Source organism: Physella acuta, unplaced genomic scaffold (genome assembly GCF_028476545.2).
Source record: "Physella acuta isolate Inbredline_101_S28 unplaced genomic scaffold, ASM2847654v3 ptg000050l, whole genome shotgun sequence".
Taxonomy (NCBI): domain Eukaryota; kingdom Metazoa; phylum Mollusca; class Gastropoda; family Physidae; genus Physella; species Physella acuta.
The window spans coordinates 486,200-503,055 of record NW_026731570.1 but is presented as its reverse complement, the minus strand read 5'-3'; the positions used below and the strand labels follow the sequence as shown (position 1 = coordinate 503,055).

The following is a 16,856-nucleotide window of genomic DNA, read 5'->3' as shown; positions in this document are numbered from 1 at the left end:
TATATATATATATATATATATATATATATATATATATATATATATATATATATATATATATATATATATATATATATATATATATATATATATATATATATATATATATATATATATATATATTAAAAAATGAACAGAACTTAATCTTTTATATATCACATAAAAAATTCAGTAAGCTTTATACATGCTATATATACATACTGAACCAAAACGAATGTAATTTATGTAATCATATACAAGTTACAAATATACATAACATTTTAGAACGAATAGGTTTTCAATAATAGAACTTTGTTTGTAAACAATGTCACGTGGTCATACTTAAGTCATGCTAAAAACAATTGTTTCGTACAAAAACTGTTTTAGCTAGATCTGCTCCGATAAAATTATGAGTCTCATGATATAGCTATAGGACAGGGGTCGGCAACCTTTTGAAGCGGAAGAGCCAAAAGTTACAATTTTAAAAATTTCCCTGGTTTTAAAGAGCAACTAACATTTATTTTATTTCAAATATTTTATTTTTTGATTAAGATTATTAGTATTTGTACAAGGAGCTGGAGAGCCGCATCTTGATATCAAAAGAGCCGCAGGTTTTTTTTTTTTTTTTTTTTTTTTGGCGTTTAATATTGTTCCTTCCACAAGTGGATAGGTTGCATGTTAAAAAATTACAATATGATACATAGTATAACATTAAAAAGATTTACAATGTCTTAATATTCCTTCTGATTTCTTTGTTCCATGTTTCTTTGATTTCTTTGTTCCGATTTCTTGGTTCCATTTGTTTCTTTCTTGATTTTGTTTCCGGTTTGCTATGACATAAAGTACAGGACAGTACAAACATGATCGCTTCTCTGTTTTTTGGCCTTTCATCTTGTGCTTGATACGCTCTTGGTTTGATAATGGTTTATTCTTTGTTGGTAGTTGTACTTGGTGAGAGTGGGTTTGGTGTTTTGACGTTGATGGTGGAGTTGGTCGAATGGTGTAGAACTTGGAGAGGGTGGTTGAGGTAGTGTTCTTGCGTTGAGATGAGGTATGATGCACATGGTAGTAGAGTTGTTCGATGCATTGAAGCTTGGGGAGATGAGTTGGGTGGTCCTTGTGTTTGAGAGATCTTTCGAGGTGAGTTGCTTTGAAGTATTGTTCATTGTGATTTGAGGAGGAGTAACGTGAAGTAGTCGAGTAATTGAGTTGGGCGAGGTGACGTTGAAGAGTGAAGTTTGCTGATGTTGCTGAGTCGATGGTTTTGAGCTTGGTGAAGTGTTGAGGTGGGCGAGGTAGAGCTGTTGGCGATTGTTTATTTTGAGTAGATGATCTTGAGAGATGGTTAGTTGATTTGCTAGTGTTTTGACGGAAGCTTCCCACCTAAGATTTCTCCTAGGTGGGTGTCGTCAGAGTGTTAGTGAGTTTGTTGGGAGCGAGGTAGATACGTTTGACGTAGTAGATGAGTTCGATTTGTTGAGCGTGGTAGTTGCGTTTGACGTAGTAGATGAGTTCGATTTGATGGCGATAGACAGACCTCCCACCTAAGATTTCTCCTAGATGGGTGTCGTCAGGTTCTTTTCCTTCTGAGACATTAACCAGTGCCTAGGTTTTCTTCGCTTTTGAGCGTTGAGCGATTGGGTGGTGGTTTTCTGTATGCATCCGTATACCCTCTAATGGGAGGGATACGTCGCATATGTTGCAGGCGTACATTGTTTCGTCGGGGTGTTCTTCTTCGTAGTGCTTGAGTATGTCCGTGTAGAATGTGCTTTCTGTGTAACCTGTCGTGGTTTGTTTACAAATATGACACTGTTTGAACTTTTTATGCATTGCGTCTTCGTGTAGATCCACTTCCAAGGTTGTTCTGAATCGCAGGGTGCAGAATTTGCAATGTGTTTTGTTATGAGCTAGTTTTTCGATTTTTAGATTCTTTGTTATTTTCTTTGCCTCTGTGGGGCTTTTCTTCTTTTTTCTTTTTGAGACTGCATTAGTGTCCATATCTGATACTAAGCTAGGGCTGTCGAATGCAGGGATTTGCTTTGTTGTAGTTTTGTCTGGAGACGTCGTAGGAGGTGATGGCAGGTCTGAGTTAAGGATTGTTGTCTCAGTTGCTTTGATGATTGATGGTTTCGTTGTGCTTGTATTAGAGTTTGTTGTGTTATCAGGCGGTTTGGAAGAGTTGGCTGGACTACTGTTGAGAGTGTCCGTGGTGGTCGTGTTTGGGGTCGTCTGGTCATCTATCGGCTTTGAGGGTTGTGGTGCAGTTTGGTTATCCGTAGAGGTTGTTGTTTCGCGTGGTGAGCCGCAGGTTGCCGACCCCTGTCTTAAACAATTAGAAATGTCACAGAGCGATGGTTGAAGAGTTTTCTCGGTATTAATATTTAAGTTGGTTGATATAAGTAACTTCTAATTATTCGATTAACAACTAACAATTACTAGGAGTTGTAATTAACATTTGGTTATTAATTACCAAAGGTTCTAAATACCATTTTTGCATTTTAATTTTTTATAATTTATACTAATGTTTGTTTACTCTTTTTTGCTTAAAAATATATTATTATTTTTTCCATTTCTTTTTATCATTTAATGTTATAATCACCTCCCTTGAAAATAACTCAATATTTGTTTTCTCCCTTAACAAAAAAGTTCCATGCGCTAGATATTTTGACTCACGCAAAAAACGACGGGCAAACCGCTGTTAACTGTGTTACACCATGGTGCACTCTCGTGACAAACACTAATATTCTGAGTCAGCGTTTATTCCATGTGGCGTGGGGGGGGGGGGTGTGATTGAAACTAGTGAGGGGGAATCGAATGTTTGGGTGATTTTGGTAGAGACTATTTTTGTATCGAGTTTAGCTTTGGGAGATTTTTAGTGTGGGATTGTTTAGTGTGGTAAAATTTAGTGTGGGAGAATTAAGTGTGCGAGAATTTAGTGTGTGTGTATTTAGCGTGGAAGAATTTAGTGTGGGAAAATTTAGTGTTGGAGAATTTAGTGTGGGACATTTTTTTGTGGGAGAAATGAGTATATATATATATATATATATATATATATATATATATATATATATATATATATATATATATATATATATATATATATATTTGTGTGCATTGGCCTACATAAGCGTATAATTTAAATATATGCCTCATACGCGTGCATGTATATTTATAAGCTTTAATCACTGCAGACTTAATAGTTAGTAACGATGTGTATCTATAGTCTGTTAATATACAGTTGGATGTAACATTGTTTTCTCTACAGTTAGCACTTTTACGACATTGCGTCACCCCCCCCCCCCCCCCCCCCAAAAAAAAAAAAAACAAAAAAAAAAAACCTTGTAATAATTGCCACTTTGTACGTAAAAGATTATTTAACTTTAATCATTAAAGGAACTGGCAAATAGCATTTTCTTCTGTACATTTTGCAATTTTTTGCCTTGGTGTCACCCCTCCCCCGAACGCTGTCACCCGGTGCGCCCCGCACCCATCGCCCGTCCTCGCTATACCTCTGTTATTAAATAATATATAGTATCATTAGCTTGTGCGCTCCTTGGTTTTATTTTATCATCGAGATTTAATTACTTTTCACCTATGTTTTAATATGCAAATGACGAGTCGATTGTTTACTTTTTTTTATATTCATGTAAGAAAACGCTGGCATGCATGAATATGTTGACCCGAAGATCGTCAGCACTCCAGATATCAACTTCTTCACCTCATTTTACTATCCTGGGAGACTATTCCATGCGTCACATATTAGTGCATCAACTCGTGGCAATTCTAGTAGAGCTGTCCAGTTGTGCAGTGAAACGTGCATGTTTTACTGGACCTCCATATCTTCTAATTGGTCTTGATTTCCGTGAACTTACCACTCCACAAATGTTTGGTTTTCAAATCCAGCAATTTCATTTGAAGCGAACCAGCATTAATTTTAAAAGGCTCAATGTTGATCTCATTTGTTTTTGTGTTGAGAGAATCTACTATGAACACCATAGAACTTGCATTTGTTTTGAATTGCTCAAATCTCTCAATTCTATATATCCTTTCTCCCTTTTATTGTAATGCTGAAGTAATTCATGTTAACAGTAGCATTGGTTTCATCGTGAAATTGTCTTCATATTCATGGAAATTAAGTAATTTATCGCCCTACGTGAATTTAACAACAACAAAAATAAAAATAAAAATAGGCTGGGTTTTCCTTTCCATGCAGATTTACATTTAGCTCGTTTAGTATCTTTGTAATATCCACAATGAACTTGAATGTTTTAATTAGGGATGGACAAGTTGATAGGAAGCACATTGAAATAGGGAGTAACTAAATATTCTAATAGAATAGCGTGCGTTTATTGTTTATGTTTATTATTGTATCGTTCATTGCCGAGTCTTGCAGAATAATTCTTTTTTTAGTTGTGCACCTAAAATAATTATTAATATGTGTGCATGGAGCCGAAGAGCCGCATCTTGACATCGAAAGAGCCTCACGCGGCTAGTGAGCCGTAGGTTGCCGACCCTGATCCATTACATTAACCCGCTAACATATTATGTGAGACTTCAGTAAATACGAAGATATAATACAAAAAATATTTTTATTTGCAATAAAACAAGTAACAACTTAATTAACAATCACAGGAGATAAGTTAATAATGATAAATTATTCTCCAAAACTAAAAGCTCACAAATCTAAAGTTGATACAAAAATAGTCTCCACCATAATCGCCCAAACATTCAATTCCCCCATACTGGATTCGTTCACACACTTCCCCCATCCCCCACCCCACGTGAAACTAAACATTGACACAATATTAGTGTTAGTCCCGAGAGTGCACCAATGTATAAGAGGTCATCCATAAATGACGTCACGCTTTTTGGACGATTTTTACCTCCTCCCCTCCGTCACACGTCGTCACAAAAAGCCAGACCTCCCCCCCCCTAAAATGACGTCACACCTCAACATACAATCCCCCTCAAATTTGCAGTTGAATTTTTTAAAAACAATATTTTTCCAAAATCTTGTCTAAACTATTACAATTTATTAAAACAGTTATCTAAAACGTGAAATAACGTCTAAAATTAGTTTTCTAACATTGCTTTTTTATAATGCAAAAATGTGACTTCGCAACATCTGAACCCCCCCCCCCCCCCTTCCCCCTCATCACACATCGTCACAAAATTACGGACCCCCCTCCCCATACGAGTGTGACGTCATTTATGGATGACCCCTAACACAGTTCACAGCGGTTTGCTGCCGTCTTCTGTTTCTGTCAAAATATCTCGCGCGTAGAACTTTTTTTGTCAGGGGAAGTAACAAACAATACTTTTTTTATAGGGAGGTAATAATAAAATTAAACGATAAAAAGAAATAAAAAAGAATTAGTATAAATTGAAACAAAAACAAGTAAACAAACGTTGAAATTAATTATAAAAAATTAAATTACAAGAAAAATATCTAAAAAATTTGGTGATAATTAACAAAACATTAATTACAGTTCCTAGTAATTGTTGGATGTTAATCCTTTATTTAGTAAACACTAGTAACAACCATCTACAATAATAATACCAAGAAAATTTATTATTAATTGATTGTTATAGTGCTCTGTAAAACTGCGTATTCTTATATCTGCTTTACTGAAATCTCACTTAATATGGTAGCGCAAGTTCGGCAACCTGCGGCTCGCGAACCGCATGGGGCTCTCTTGATGTCATGGTGCGGCTCTCCAGTTCCATGCACAATGGTTAATAATTGTATAGTTTCTTCTCAAAAGACATAAACATATTATACTGTAAAGAAAAACAACTTTAAATAGGATTAAAAAACTCATCAGAGAACAGTGAGAATAAATGAGGTAGAAAGTATACGGACAGCCGCTTAGGCACCAGGCCCAGCCCCACAGCCGCTGTAAGCAGCACCATGCAGTAGCGTAGCGAGGGGGGGGGGGGGCACAAAATTGGTTGGAAAAAAAAATTGAAAGGTTGAGGGGGGTGCAAATCGAAAGTTTGAGGGGGGTGCAAATCGAAATCTCGAAGGAGGGGTGGGGGGGTGCAAATCGAAAAGCTTGTTCCCGGGCGCCGGGAAGGGTCGCTACGCCTCTGGCACCATGGCGACTATTCCATGTTTGCCACTGCCCAAGAGCCGCCCTTTTTCGATTTTCGTTACATGGGGAATGTTATTTTATTCAGAATGCATTCCTCTACCTGTCAGTATGCATTAATTTGACCTGAGTGACGAAGTATGTTAGTTATTAGTTTCCTACAGTTGAGCTATAAGATACTGGACTCTGGGTTCGCGTGGGGTGAAAGATAAGCCTTGTGAGAACCGAAAGACAGAAGCGACCGATACAGTAATCAAACCAATATCCAAACCAGTTAGTCGGAGTTTGCCGTGCTGAGGCCTGCCTGGCTATGAAAGATACCTACTGAACCAGTGGTGTCCGTAAAGAAAGAAAAAAAAAAATATTGGCTTCTAAAGTGGATTGCGATAGTCCTATAGTTATATTATGTGATTTCAAATTTTATCATCATCATCATCATCATCATCATCATCATCATCATCATCATCATCATCATCATCATCATCATCATCATCATCATCATCATTATCATCATCATCATCATCATCATCATCATCATCATCATCATCATCATCATCATCATTATCATTATCATCATCATCATCATCATCATCATTATCATCATCATCATCATTATCATTATCATCATTATAATCATCAGCATTACCATCATTATCCTCATCATTATCAATACCACCACCACCACCATCATCATCATCATCATCATCATTATCATCATCTTTTCCTGTTTGTGCCCAAGACACATGGGGGCAGATGAAGTAGAGTTCATCTGCTTCAGAGACCTCGGCATATGAAGAGATAGTGTGGTCAGTTCTATGCCAAGCCGCCTTTATTTCCCTAACATGAGTAACGTACCCATCAGAGTTTGGTGGACTCAGGGACAATTTATTGACTTGAACCCAGATTCGAAAGAAAGAGGTTGATAGTTGAGATTAATGGTTTAGGTTAATGCTTGAAGTTAATGGTTAACGATTGTGGTTCGATTGTCTCGGTTAACTTTTGTTCTAAAGCTAAATGGTTAGCGTACGTTTTATAGACCCGATTTCAATGCGTTAACGGTTGAGATCGTTGTATGGACGTCACGACTTCATGTAAAGGCGTAGTAGAGCACTGGGTGGACAAGTACATATTATTGACTTAAAACCCAAATTCGAAAGAGGTTGATGGTTGAGATTAGGTTAATGGTTGAAACTAATGTTTGACCTTGGTGGTTTAATTGTCTCGGTTAACTTTTGTTCTAAAGCTAAATGATTAGCGTAAGTTGTACAGACCCGATTTCAAAGCGTTAAAGTTAAAGATTGTTGTAAGGACTTCACGACTTCATGGGGCGGCGTAGTAGAGCATTCGGCTGCTAACACGAAAGTCTCGAGTATGAAAACGGTATCTATACATTTGAACATCCCTGAGTCCACCCAGCTCTGATGGGTATCTAACACACATTAGAGAAGGTATATGCGCTGGGCATACTGTTGACTACACTTTCCGTTTACATGCCGGGGTCAAATGAGCAGATGAACTCTACTTCTTTTGCCCCATAGACCTTCAGGTTAGAAAAGGGAACTTTACTAGACTTTACGGCTTAGCGGTAGAGAGCTAGACAGCTACCTGAAAGTCTCGAGTTGGAATCCAAGTTCGTCAGTATAAAATACCTGAGCCCACCCAGCTCTGGTTGGTACCTCATAATATACAGAGGTCCCAGAATCAGGTGAACTCTACTTCACTTGCCCTATGGACCGTCCGGTTAGAGGGTATAGCTTAGACTGTACAGCTCTAGTAACCGAATCTTTCACTTCCGTCCGCAGCTTAGCGCATGCGTGGGCCGGAACCAGACATGGCACCAAGACTGCACGAGCACGCCCCGGAGTAACAAGACATGGAGCATCCAGAGGCTCGTCACACAGGTCGACTGTGACGCTTTCCAGGGCACGAGGTCAGAGGTCGACTGTTGTAAGAAGAGGATAGGTAAGCCTATGGGTCAAGGTCGTCTGAGGTGGGGTGGGTAAGCCTCGGGGTGAAGGTTGTCTGAGTTAGGTTAAAGATAGGTAAGCCTCGGGTTCAAGGTCGTCGGATGTAGGGCGGGTAAGCCTCGGGGTCAAGGTCCTTAAAGGTAGGATTAAAATCAGTAAGACTCGGGGTCAAGGTTATCTAAGTTAGGTTAAGGGTAGGTAACCATCGGCGTCAAGGTGAATATTCATTTATTTCCATCTACTTATCCATACCCACAAACTCATAACATCTGAGGCCTATCCACTCATTCATATTGACTGTCCATATCCACGTCTCTATATCCACCTATCCACACATCCATATCCACCCACCCCTTTATTCACAGACCCATTCACTCTTCTATATTTACTTTCCATATTTACGTATCTACATCCACATATCACGTCAACAATACCCACCCGCCTTTATATTCCTAGACCTATCCAAAAGTTACAATTTTCAAAATTTCCCTGGTTTTAAAGAGCCACTAACACTTTTTTTATTTCAAATATTTTATTTTTTTATTAAGATTATTAGTATTTGTTCAAGGAGCTGGAGAGCCGCATCTTGATATCAAAAGAGCCGCATGCGGCTCGCGAGCCGCAGGTTGCCGACCCCTGTCCTAGACCTATCCAATCCATCATATAGCCAGTCCATATCCACATATCTATATCCACCTATCCACTCCACCATATCCACCAGACCACCACCAGACCCTGGACTGCTCCGGCGTCAGCAGCTGTTTCAGCTCCAGCTCCCACAACTTCTCCCTCTCCAGCTGCGCCGTGAGCAACGTCAGCGTCATGGACGAGCTTGTGGGTGAGGACTTCTCGTGCACGCTGTACACGAGGGACGTGGAGAAGATGACGTGCTTCAAGGAATGTGAGTACTGAGAGCAGAGCCCGACTGCTATGGTGTCTTTAAGATGCACGGTTACGGGACTACGCATTTTTTTTAATCAGCCACGCAGTAGATTTTTTTAAGATCAGCCACGCAGTAATTTTTTTTTAATCAACCACGCAGTAGTTTTTTAAAAGCAGCCACGCGGTAGTTTTTTAGAAATTAGCCACGCAGTAGTTGTTTTTTTTTTAAGATCAGCCACGCAGTAATTTTTTTTTAATCAACCACGCAGTAGTTTTTTAAAAGCAGCCACGCGGTAGTTTTTTAGAAATTAGCCACGCAGTAGCTTTTTTTTTAAAAACCAGCCACGCAGTAGTTTTTTTTTAATCAACAACGCAGTAGATTTTTTTAAGATCAGCCACGCAGTAGTTTTTTAAAAATCAGCCACGCAGTAGTTTCTTTTTTAATCAACCACGCAGTAGATTTTTTTAAGATCAGCCACGCAGTAGATTTTGAACGAGCAGTCATGTTGTATTGTAAGACTTTGAGAACGCTGCGCACACAAAATACACGTTGTAGGCCACCTTTTCCCCCTAGAGAGAGCACTGCCCGCCAGCCTCAGTGTCTCATGAGCAGTGTTTCTTCCAGACTTTCTTCTCCGGGGGGGCACTTGAAATTTTCGGTCGGGCGGTATACTTTCTTCGGGGTGGGCGGACACTGTTAAAAGTATATATTTTCTATATAAATTATATGAATTTCATTTTGTTCGGGGGGGGGGGGGGCGGTAAAAAATTTTCGGAAGGGGGGGGGGGGGACTTAGCCCCCCCGAAGAGATGCCTGGAAGAAACTCTGCTCATGAGGGAGGTGGCAAGGCTCAGGGAGGCATGGGCGGAGTTAGTTTCAGCTATGTAAGGGCAGAGTTTCTTTCAGGCATTTCCTGTGTGAAGTGGGTGGAGAATTCAAAGAACCCACACTTAGCCCCAACCCCTTAGACAAAATAGAATTTTTTAAAATAGAGAATATTCTGAATATATACTTGTTTATGACAATAGTCCTCCCTCCCCTCTCCGGATCTTTATATGCCATCCCCCCCACCCCCCTCGAGCAAAAGGTCTGAAACAACCACTGTTACTTTGAACGTTTCAATTCGAACAAACAGGTAAAAACAATATAATCGATGAGATCATTCACTCACTAACTGGATGGTTGAATCCCCCCTCCCCCCTATTTCATTCCTCCAGAAGTTTAATATAAAAAAAAATAAAAAAAAAACAACACAGCATTATCCTGAAATGAATGTCATAGCAAATTTAACTAGCTTTTAATCATTTCAAATTTGAGTTTGTGTTAAATGTCATGCTGGAGTTAGGTAATTATATATTTATGAAATGAACATTAAAGGATGTCATTAGAACAGCAGTTTGCTAGGGTTATCAAAAGGTTGGGTATTTATCTATATGAAATTAACATTAAAAAATAGCTTTAGCACCGTGGTTAGGTAATAGAATTAGAGCTTTAAACAACAATTATTCACTTTTTTACACTTATTTATTATTTTCTAAATTTCACAAAAATCTCTGTTTTCTATATATGAATATAAAATATATTATTAAAATATTTTTGACACAGTTAACTATAAATAAATACTTGAATGAAGTTCTGTTGTTTGTAATTTATGATTAATTGTATTTTAACCCTTAGGTGAGTTTTTATTCAAGGAAATGTACTCCACATTAAAAGACAAAGCTATTGGAGCAATCATGCTGGTTATCTCCCTTACCATTCTCTGCCTGTGTCTGGTCGCCATTGTCAAACTGCTCCACTCCCTTCTCCAAGGCCCCATCGCTCTCATCATCAAAAAATTCATCAACGCGGACTTTCCCGGACCGCTGGGCTACCTCACCGGATACCTCGCCATCATCATCGGCGCCGGGTTGACCATCATCGTCCAGAGCTCCTCCATCTTCACCTCCACCCTCACCCCGCTCGTCGGCATCGGGGTCATCGAACTCGACCGGATGTACCCTTTGACCCTGGGGTCAAACATCGGCACCACGACCACGGCGATTCTCTCCGCCTTAGCCAACACGGACGGCCTCAGAAACGCGTTACAAGCAGCCTTCTGCCACCTCTTCTTCAACATCACCGGCATCCTCCTGTTCTACCCCATCCCCTACCTCCGCTTCCCCATCCCGCTTGCCAAATTTCTAGGCAACTGCACGGCCGAGTATCGCTGGTTCGCCATCGTCTACATCCTCCTCATGTTCTTCCTCTTCCCCGCCCTAGTCTTCGCTCTCTCCATCCCGGGCTGGTACGTCCTCCTCGGCGTCCTCGGGCCCGTCTGCCTTCTCTTCATCATCATCGGCGTCATCAAATGCCTGCAGGCTAAACGTCCCCAGAGCCTGCCCAGAAAGCTCCAAGACTGGATGTTCCTACCCCAGTCGCTACGGTCTTTAGAACCCTATGATCGCGCCATGCAGAAAGTCTTCTTCTGCAAGCGGTACCAGACAGACTCTACCGAGAAGACAGACACTGGTGCCACGTCAGACAGACAAGCTAACGGAGAGTCCAGCACGCGACTTTAGTATGACCACGTGACATTGCTTACAAAGTTCGATTATTGAAAACCTTTTTATTCTATGTTTTTTATGTTTGTAGCTTGTATATGATTATATAAATTACATCCGTTTTAGTTCAATATGTATATATAGCATGTATATAGCTTACAGAATTTTGAATGTGATATATTATTTAAAAGATTTTCTCTGGTAATGTTTTAAATATAAATAAAACAACTTTTTTAAGGAATTTTGAGCAGCTCTGTGATCTTGTCATACGAGTTTTGTGAAATTTTATACACTTTTAATAACACGAAATAGTTTATTTAATTCTAAGGTTGCTATCATAGTGTTGTCATTTAAAACTTCTAAAATAACTTTCCTGGACCAAACTTAAGGCAGTTGGTACGATAACTGCACGTTGTACTAGGTATATGAACACTGTGCCTTTGTACCACTTTGTATTGAGTTGTCTTTTGATGTGTTCGTGATTTCAAAGAGAGGCGATGTTACGTGAATAGATGCCAACTTAAGCCACCTGGGCCACTTTTATGGAAAGGCCAACATTGGCCATTTGTATGGAAGGGCACCTCGGCCACTTTTATGGTAAGGTCAACCTTGGCCAATTGTATGAAAAGGCCACTTTAATATTTGCCCCTAATGCATAGCCCATCTATGACAAATCAAGCATAGGCATTCGTTGCCACAAAATAAACCAACAGATCTAGAAACAGAAAAAAAAAAGATTTCGGTTGAGTAAGATACCAACTAGACAGGGGCGGAACTACAGTTTTTTTTTTTTTTTTTTTTTTTTTTTTTTTTATAAAGGTTACATGTTAAAAAATTACAATGTGATACATAGTATAACATTAAAAAGATTTACAATGTCTTAATATTCCTTCTGATTTCTTTGTTCCATGTTTCTTTGATTTCTTTGTTCCGATTTCTTGGTTCCATTTGTTTCTTTCTTGATTTTGTTTCTGGTTTGCTATGACATAAAGTACAGGACAGTACAAACATGATCGCTTCTCTGTTTTTTGGCCTTTCTTCTTGTGCTTGATACGCTCTTGGTTTGATAATGGTTTATTCTTTGTTGGTAGTTGTACTTGGTGAGAGTGAGTTTGGTGTCTTGACGTTGATGGTGGAGTTGGTCGAATGGTGTAGAACTTGGAGAGGGTGGTTGAGGTAGTGTTCTTGCGTTGAGATGAGGTATGATGCGCTTGGTAGTAGAGTTGTTCGATGCATTGAAGCTTGGGGAGATGAGTTGGGTGGGTTCTTGTGTTGAGAGATCTTTCGAGGTGAGTTGCTTTGAAGTATTGTTCATTGTGATTTGAGGAGGAGTAACGTGAAGTAGTCGAGTAATTGAGTTGGGCGAGGTGACGTTGAAGAGTGAAGTTTGCTGATGTTGATGAGTCGATGGTTTTGAGCTTGGTGAAGTGTTGAGGTGGGCGACGTAGAGCTGTTGGCGAATGTTTATTTTGAGTAGATGATCTTGAGAGATGGTTAGTTGATTTACTAGTGTTTTGACGGAAGCTTCCCACCTAGGATTTCTCCTAGGTGGGTGTCGTCAGAGTGTTAGTGAGTTTGTTGGGAGCGATGTAGATACGTTTGACGTAGTAGATGAGTTCGATTTGTTGAGCAAGGTAGTTGCGTTTGACGTAGTAGATGAGTTCGATTTGTTGGCGATAGACAGACCTCCCACCTAAGATTTCTCCTAGATGGGTGTCGTCAGGCTGAAAAATAAAAGATTGAAAAGTTAGCCACTCGTACATTTGAAGCCACCCAATACAAGTACTGGGTGACTCATCTCGAGAGCGTGTGCGTTCGAGGGATGTGTGGGAGCAACCCCACAGCGGTCGTTGGCGAGATTTGCGTGAGTTAGAGTAGTAGATTTGACCGCCTCTCGACCCCGGTAGCCAGCCCTAAAAAGGGCTGACCAACCAAATGGCTAAGATCCGTGTAGATCCATAACAGATACTACACTTTGATCTTAGCCAAAAGGCCGAGAAACCTCATTGGCTATGGTACCGCCACTGCGCAAAGCGGAACTACAGTGCCGCCAGACCCCGCAATGCGGGTGGGGGGGGGGGGGGGGGGGCACGCCATTTAGGGGCCCAAAGCCGACAATAATAAAAAAAATATATAATTATTAAGAAATTAATTTTCTTGCATTTTCAACTTGATGGTTGTTTTGTAAAAAGATCACTGTAACTGCGGTTGGATTATCTTTATTCTATAGACACCCCCTCACGCTCTTGTATATTCTTTTTCAATGTGTTTTTAAACCACTGTGAAGGCCGAGTCCTCTTTCTCCTACAATCAAACTTATCAAACCACTTCCATGACTTATTTCCTTTTTTAAATAGTCAAATAGGCGTGCTCATAAGCTCTTTTTTAAATAGATTTGTACTAAACAAATTAAAAAGCAATTACTTCTTTTAGTTATTATCTTTTAGTAAAATACTTACTAAAGAATGACATTGTTTAAAAATGAAATGTATTTAAAATTAATAATATAAATACAAAAAAAAAACATAAAAATAAACATAACACGAGACACCATTACTTATACAAAGCTTTCATGTTTTAAATTCTTTTGACCGCCTGTAAGTTAAACGGTCTTATAGCAGAGATAAAATAAAACTAAATTTTAATGATGTAACTAGCAGAAGCTGAGGAAGAAAGTTGAATTATCTCATTTTAATAGTAGTAATAGAACCTCTAAGGCTATATACATAAATTAAATTCAGGTGAAGCATTTGCTGTAGCAGGCTTAGCAAAATAAGGGATCATGTCTGGGTTTCTGGACATTTGTCACTGGCCAAGATGTGAATGTATTGAATTTGGAGAACGAAGAAACCTAGTTGTTTCAATCATTTCTGGGATCATGTTCTTTTCAGGCTGGTGGTTTTTTATTGATGCTGCAGTGCCCACAGAAAATAAGTTTAACTTTGCCTATCTTACTCCTGATATCATCTTAACACTGGCCTTTTTCATGATCAACTCAGTGTCAAATGGTCAGATAAGGGGTGAATCTTACACTACAGGCTGCTTGGGTCAAACAGGTGCTCGCGTATGGCTATTCATTGGATTCCTGTTGGCATTTGGAGCTTTGATTGCAGCTAGCTGGATCCTCATTGGTTTTTATGTTGTGGGAAATGTGAAACCAGATTGGCCTGGAATAGCAGTATTTCTGCAAAATGCACTCATTTTTTTTAGTGCATTTGTTTTCAAGTTTGGAAGAACTGAAGACTTATGGGGGTAGTGGTCAGGCTTGTGATAATTTTACATCAACTGTAAAATACTTTTTTCAAAGCTTTCTGAACAAACTGGACTTAACTATTTATGAATATCTTTGGTTTAGCTTCTAGCATACCTATATTAAAGAAAGCCTTGTATTCAATGACTTGTTGCTAAAATAATAGATTTGAATTACAAAGATTTATTGATGAAAAATGTTTACTGGCATCAGTATACTTCATTTATTATATTTCTGTTTATTTTAAATGTTTTTAACTTATTGTTAAATATCTGTGTATTTACTAAGAAATGTATTGAAAAACTGAGAAAAAGTATGAATGTTAGATAAACAGTGAGAAAAGGGTCTGAATGTGAAATAATGGTGGGAAAGAAAAGTTTTGATTATTTCACAAGCTTGAACTTGAAAAAAAGATCTGATATTAAATAAAATTAAACTTCTACTTTTTAAGACAATAAATATTGATTTCACACTTAAAAAAAAAAAAATAATGATGTTGACATCTGTTTTAATAATAATAATATATATATATATATATACATATATACATACACACATATATAGGCCTATATATTTATATGGGGGGGGGGGGCTAAAAATGTACTTTGCGGAGTGGCCCCTTTTTCTAGTTCCGCCACTGATCGACCCGCGCTTTTTATTTAACTTATCTTCATAATCTTTTCCCCTTCGTGCCCTATACACAAATGGCAGATGAAGTAAAGATCGTGTTTCAATCACCTCGACATACAGGGAGATAATGTGGTCAATACTAAGCCTATCAGCCTTAGTTACCCAAGGTGCGTCAGGTACCCATCAGAGCTGGGTGAACTCACGGAGCCCAACAGAACTGAGCCCGGAACTCGAGACATTCGCACTAGCATTAGAAAGCTTTGTGTTTAGTATTATAGCTTAAAAAGTGTACTCTTACTTTTGTAATTCAGCGCTTGTGAAAGCTCGTTAATATATAGGCATAGGTTATAAGACACGAGCCGACCCGCGGCGTATCATACGCCGCTATTTAGTTGTTTTATTTTCTACTTTTCAGTAATTCATAATTTGTGATTTCGACAGTAACAATGCTGCCACTGAAAATATTTGCATTAAAACACTAAAATCCTCCTTTCCCAAACCCCTACCCCCCCCCCCCACCCATGTGAAAGCAGCCTCCACTTAGTTACTTCCCATAAGTATAAAATAGTTTTAAACTAAATTGTCTGCCCCTAATAGCCGTCACTAAACCCGGCTCTACGATGTAAACATTTAGCGTGAACTACAGCTCACCAAACCATGTGGGTGTGGGGGAGGTTGCGATATGACTAGAGAGGAAGAGAGGGAACTGCTCGGCGAGCTTAAAGCTTGTTTTCTAACGTCTACCAGAAGAGAATTATATATATAGATGTTTTTTCCCTACTATTTAGTCTTATATGAAAAAATAAACAAAGCACCGTTATACAAATGACGCAATCCGTCACATTATCACATGATCCGGAGGTCGATTAAACCACACCCAGAAGGACAACTCCCCCACCCCAATAATCCAAACACCCCCACTCAACTTATTCCAGGGAAACCCAATCACACGTAGATTTATTTATATACACACAAACACTCAAATAACTTCCTTTGTCTACACTACAACACAATATACTCCCACACCTAATTCTCCCACACAAAATTGTCCCGCAATAAATTATCCCACTCTAAAGTCCCCCACAAAAAAATTTCCCACACTAAATTCTCCCACACTCAATTCTCCCACACTAAATTCCCCCAAGCTAAATACCCACAAACTAAATTCTCGCACACTAAATTCTCCCACACTAAATTTTACCACACTAAACTCTCCCACACTAAAAATCTCCCAAAGCTAAACTCGATACAAAAATTGTCTCTACCAAAATCTCCCAAACATTCAATTCCCCTCACTAGATTCCATCTATTCAGGAAACCAACTATTCCAGTAGAGTGATCGCTTGCATTATTGTGATGTATAGCATTTATTTTCTACTTTTTAGTTCAATCAGAAAACGTGGGTTTTTTAAACTTTTTTAATGATTATTATTTAATTTTTTTTTTTTTTTTTTTATATTAAGACGTTTTGTATTAGATCTATGTATAAGTATACCATCTTAAATGAATGAA

At 38.8% G+C, this 16,856-nt stretch overlaps 2 protein-coding genes across 2 annotated transcripts; both read left to right on the top strand.

Moving 5' to 3' along the window:
* The first annotated feature begins 1,041 nt into the window (after nt 1–1,041).
* LOC131945827 (sodium-dependent phosphate transport protein 2B-like) lies at nt 1,042–11,482 on the top strand. Its single transcript, XM_059306440.1, has 4 exons — nt 1,042–1,119; nt 7,874–8,033; nt 8,760–8,939; nt 10,599–11,482. Exons 1-4 carry the CDS (start codon nt 1,042–1,044, stop codon nt 11,480–11,482), a joined length of 1,302 nt encoding a protein of 433 aa, XP_059162423.1.
* Nucleotides 11,483–14,117: 2,635 nt separating this feature from the next.
* LOC131945902 (transmembrane protein 50B-like) lies at nt 14,118–14,962 on the top strand. The gene has a single exon (XM_059306531.1). It carries the CDS (start codon nt 14,247–14,249, stop codon nt 14,718–14,720), a length of 474 nt encoding a protein of 157 aa, XP_059162514.1. The 5' UTR covers nt 14,118–14,246; the 3' UTR covers nt 14,721–14,962.
* Nucleotides 14,963–16,856: the final 1,894 nt, after the last annotated feature.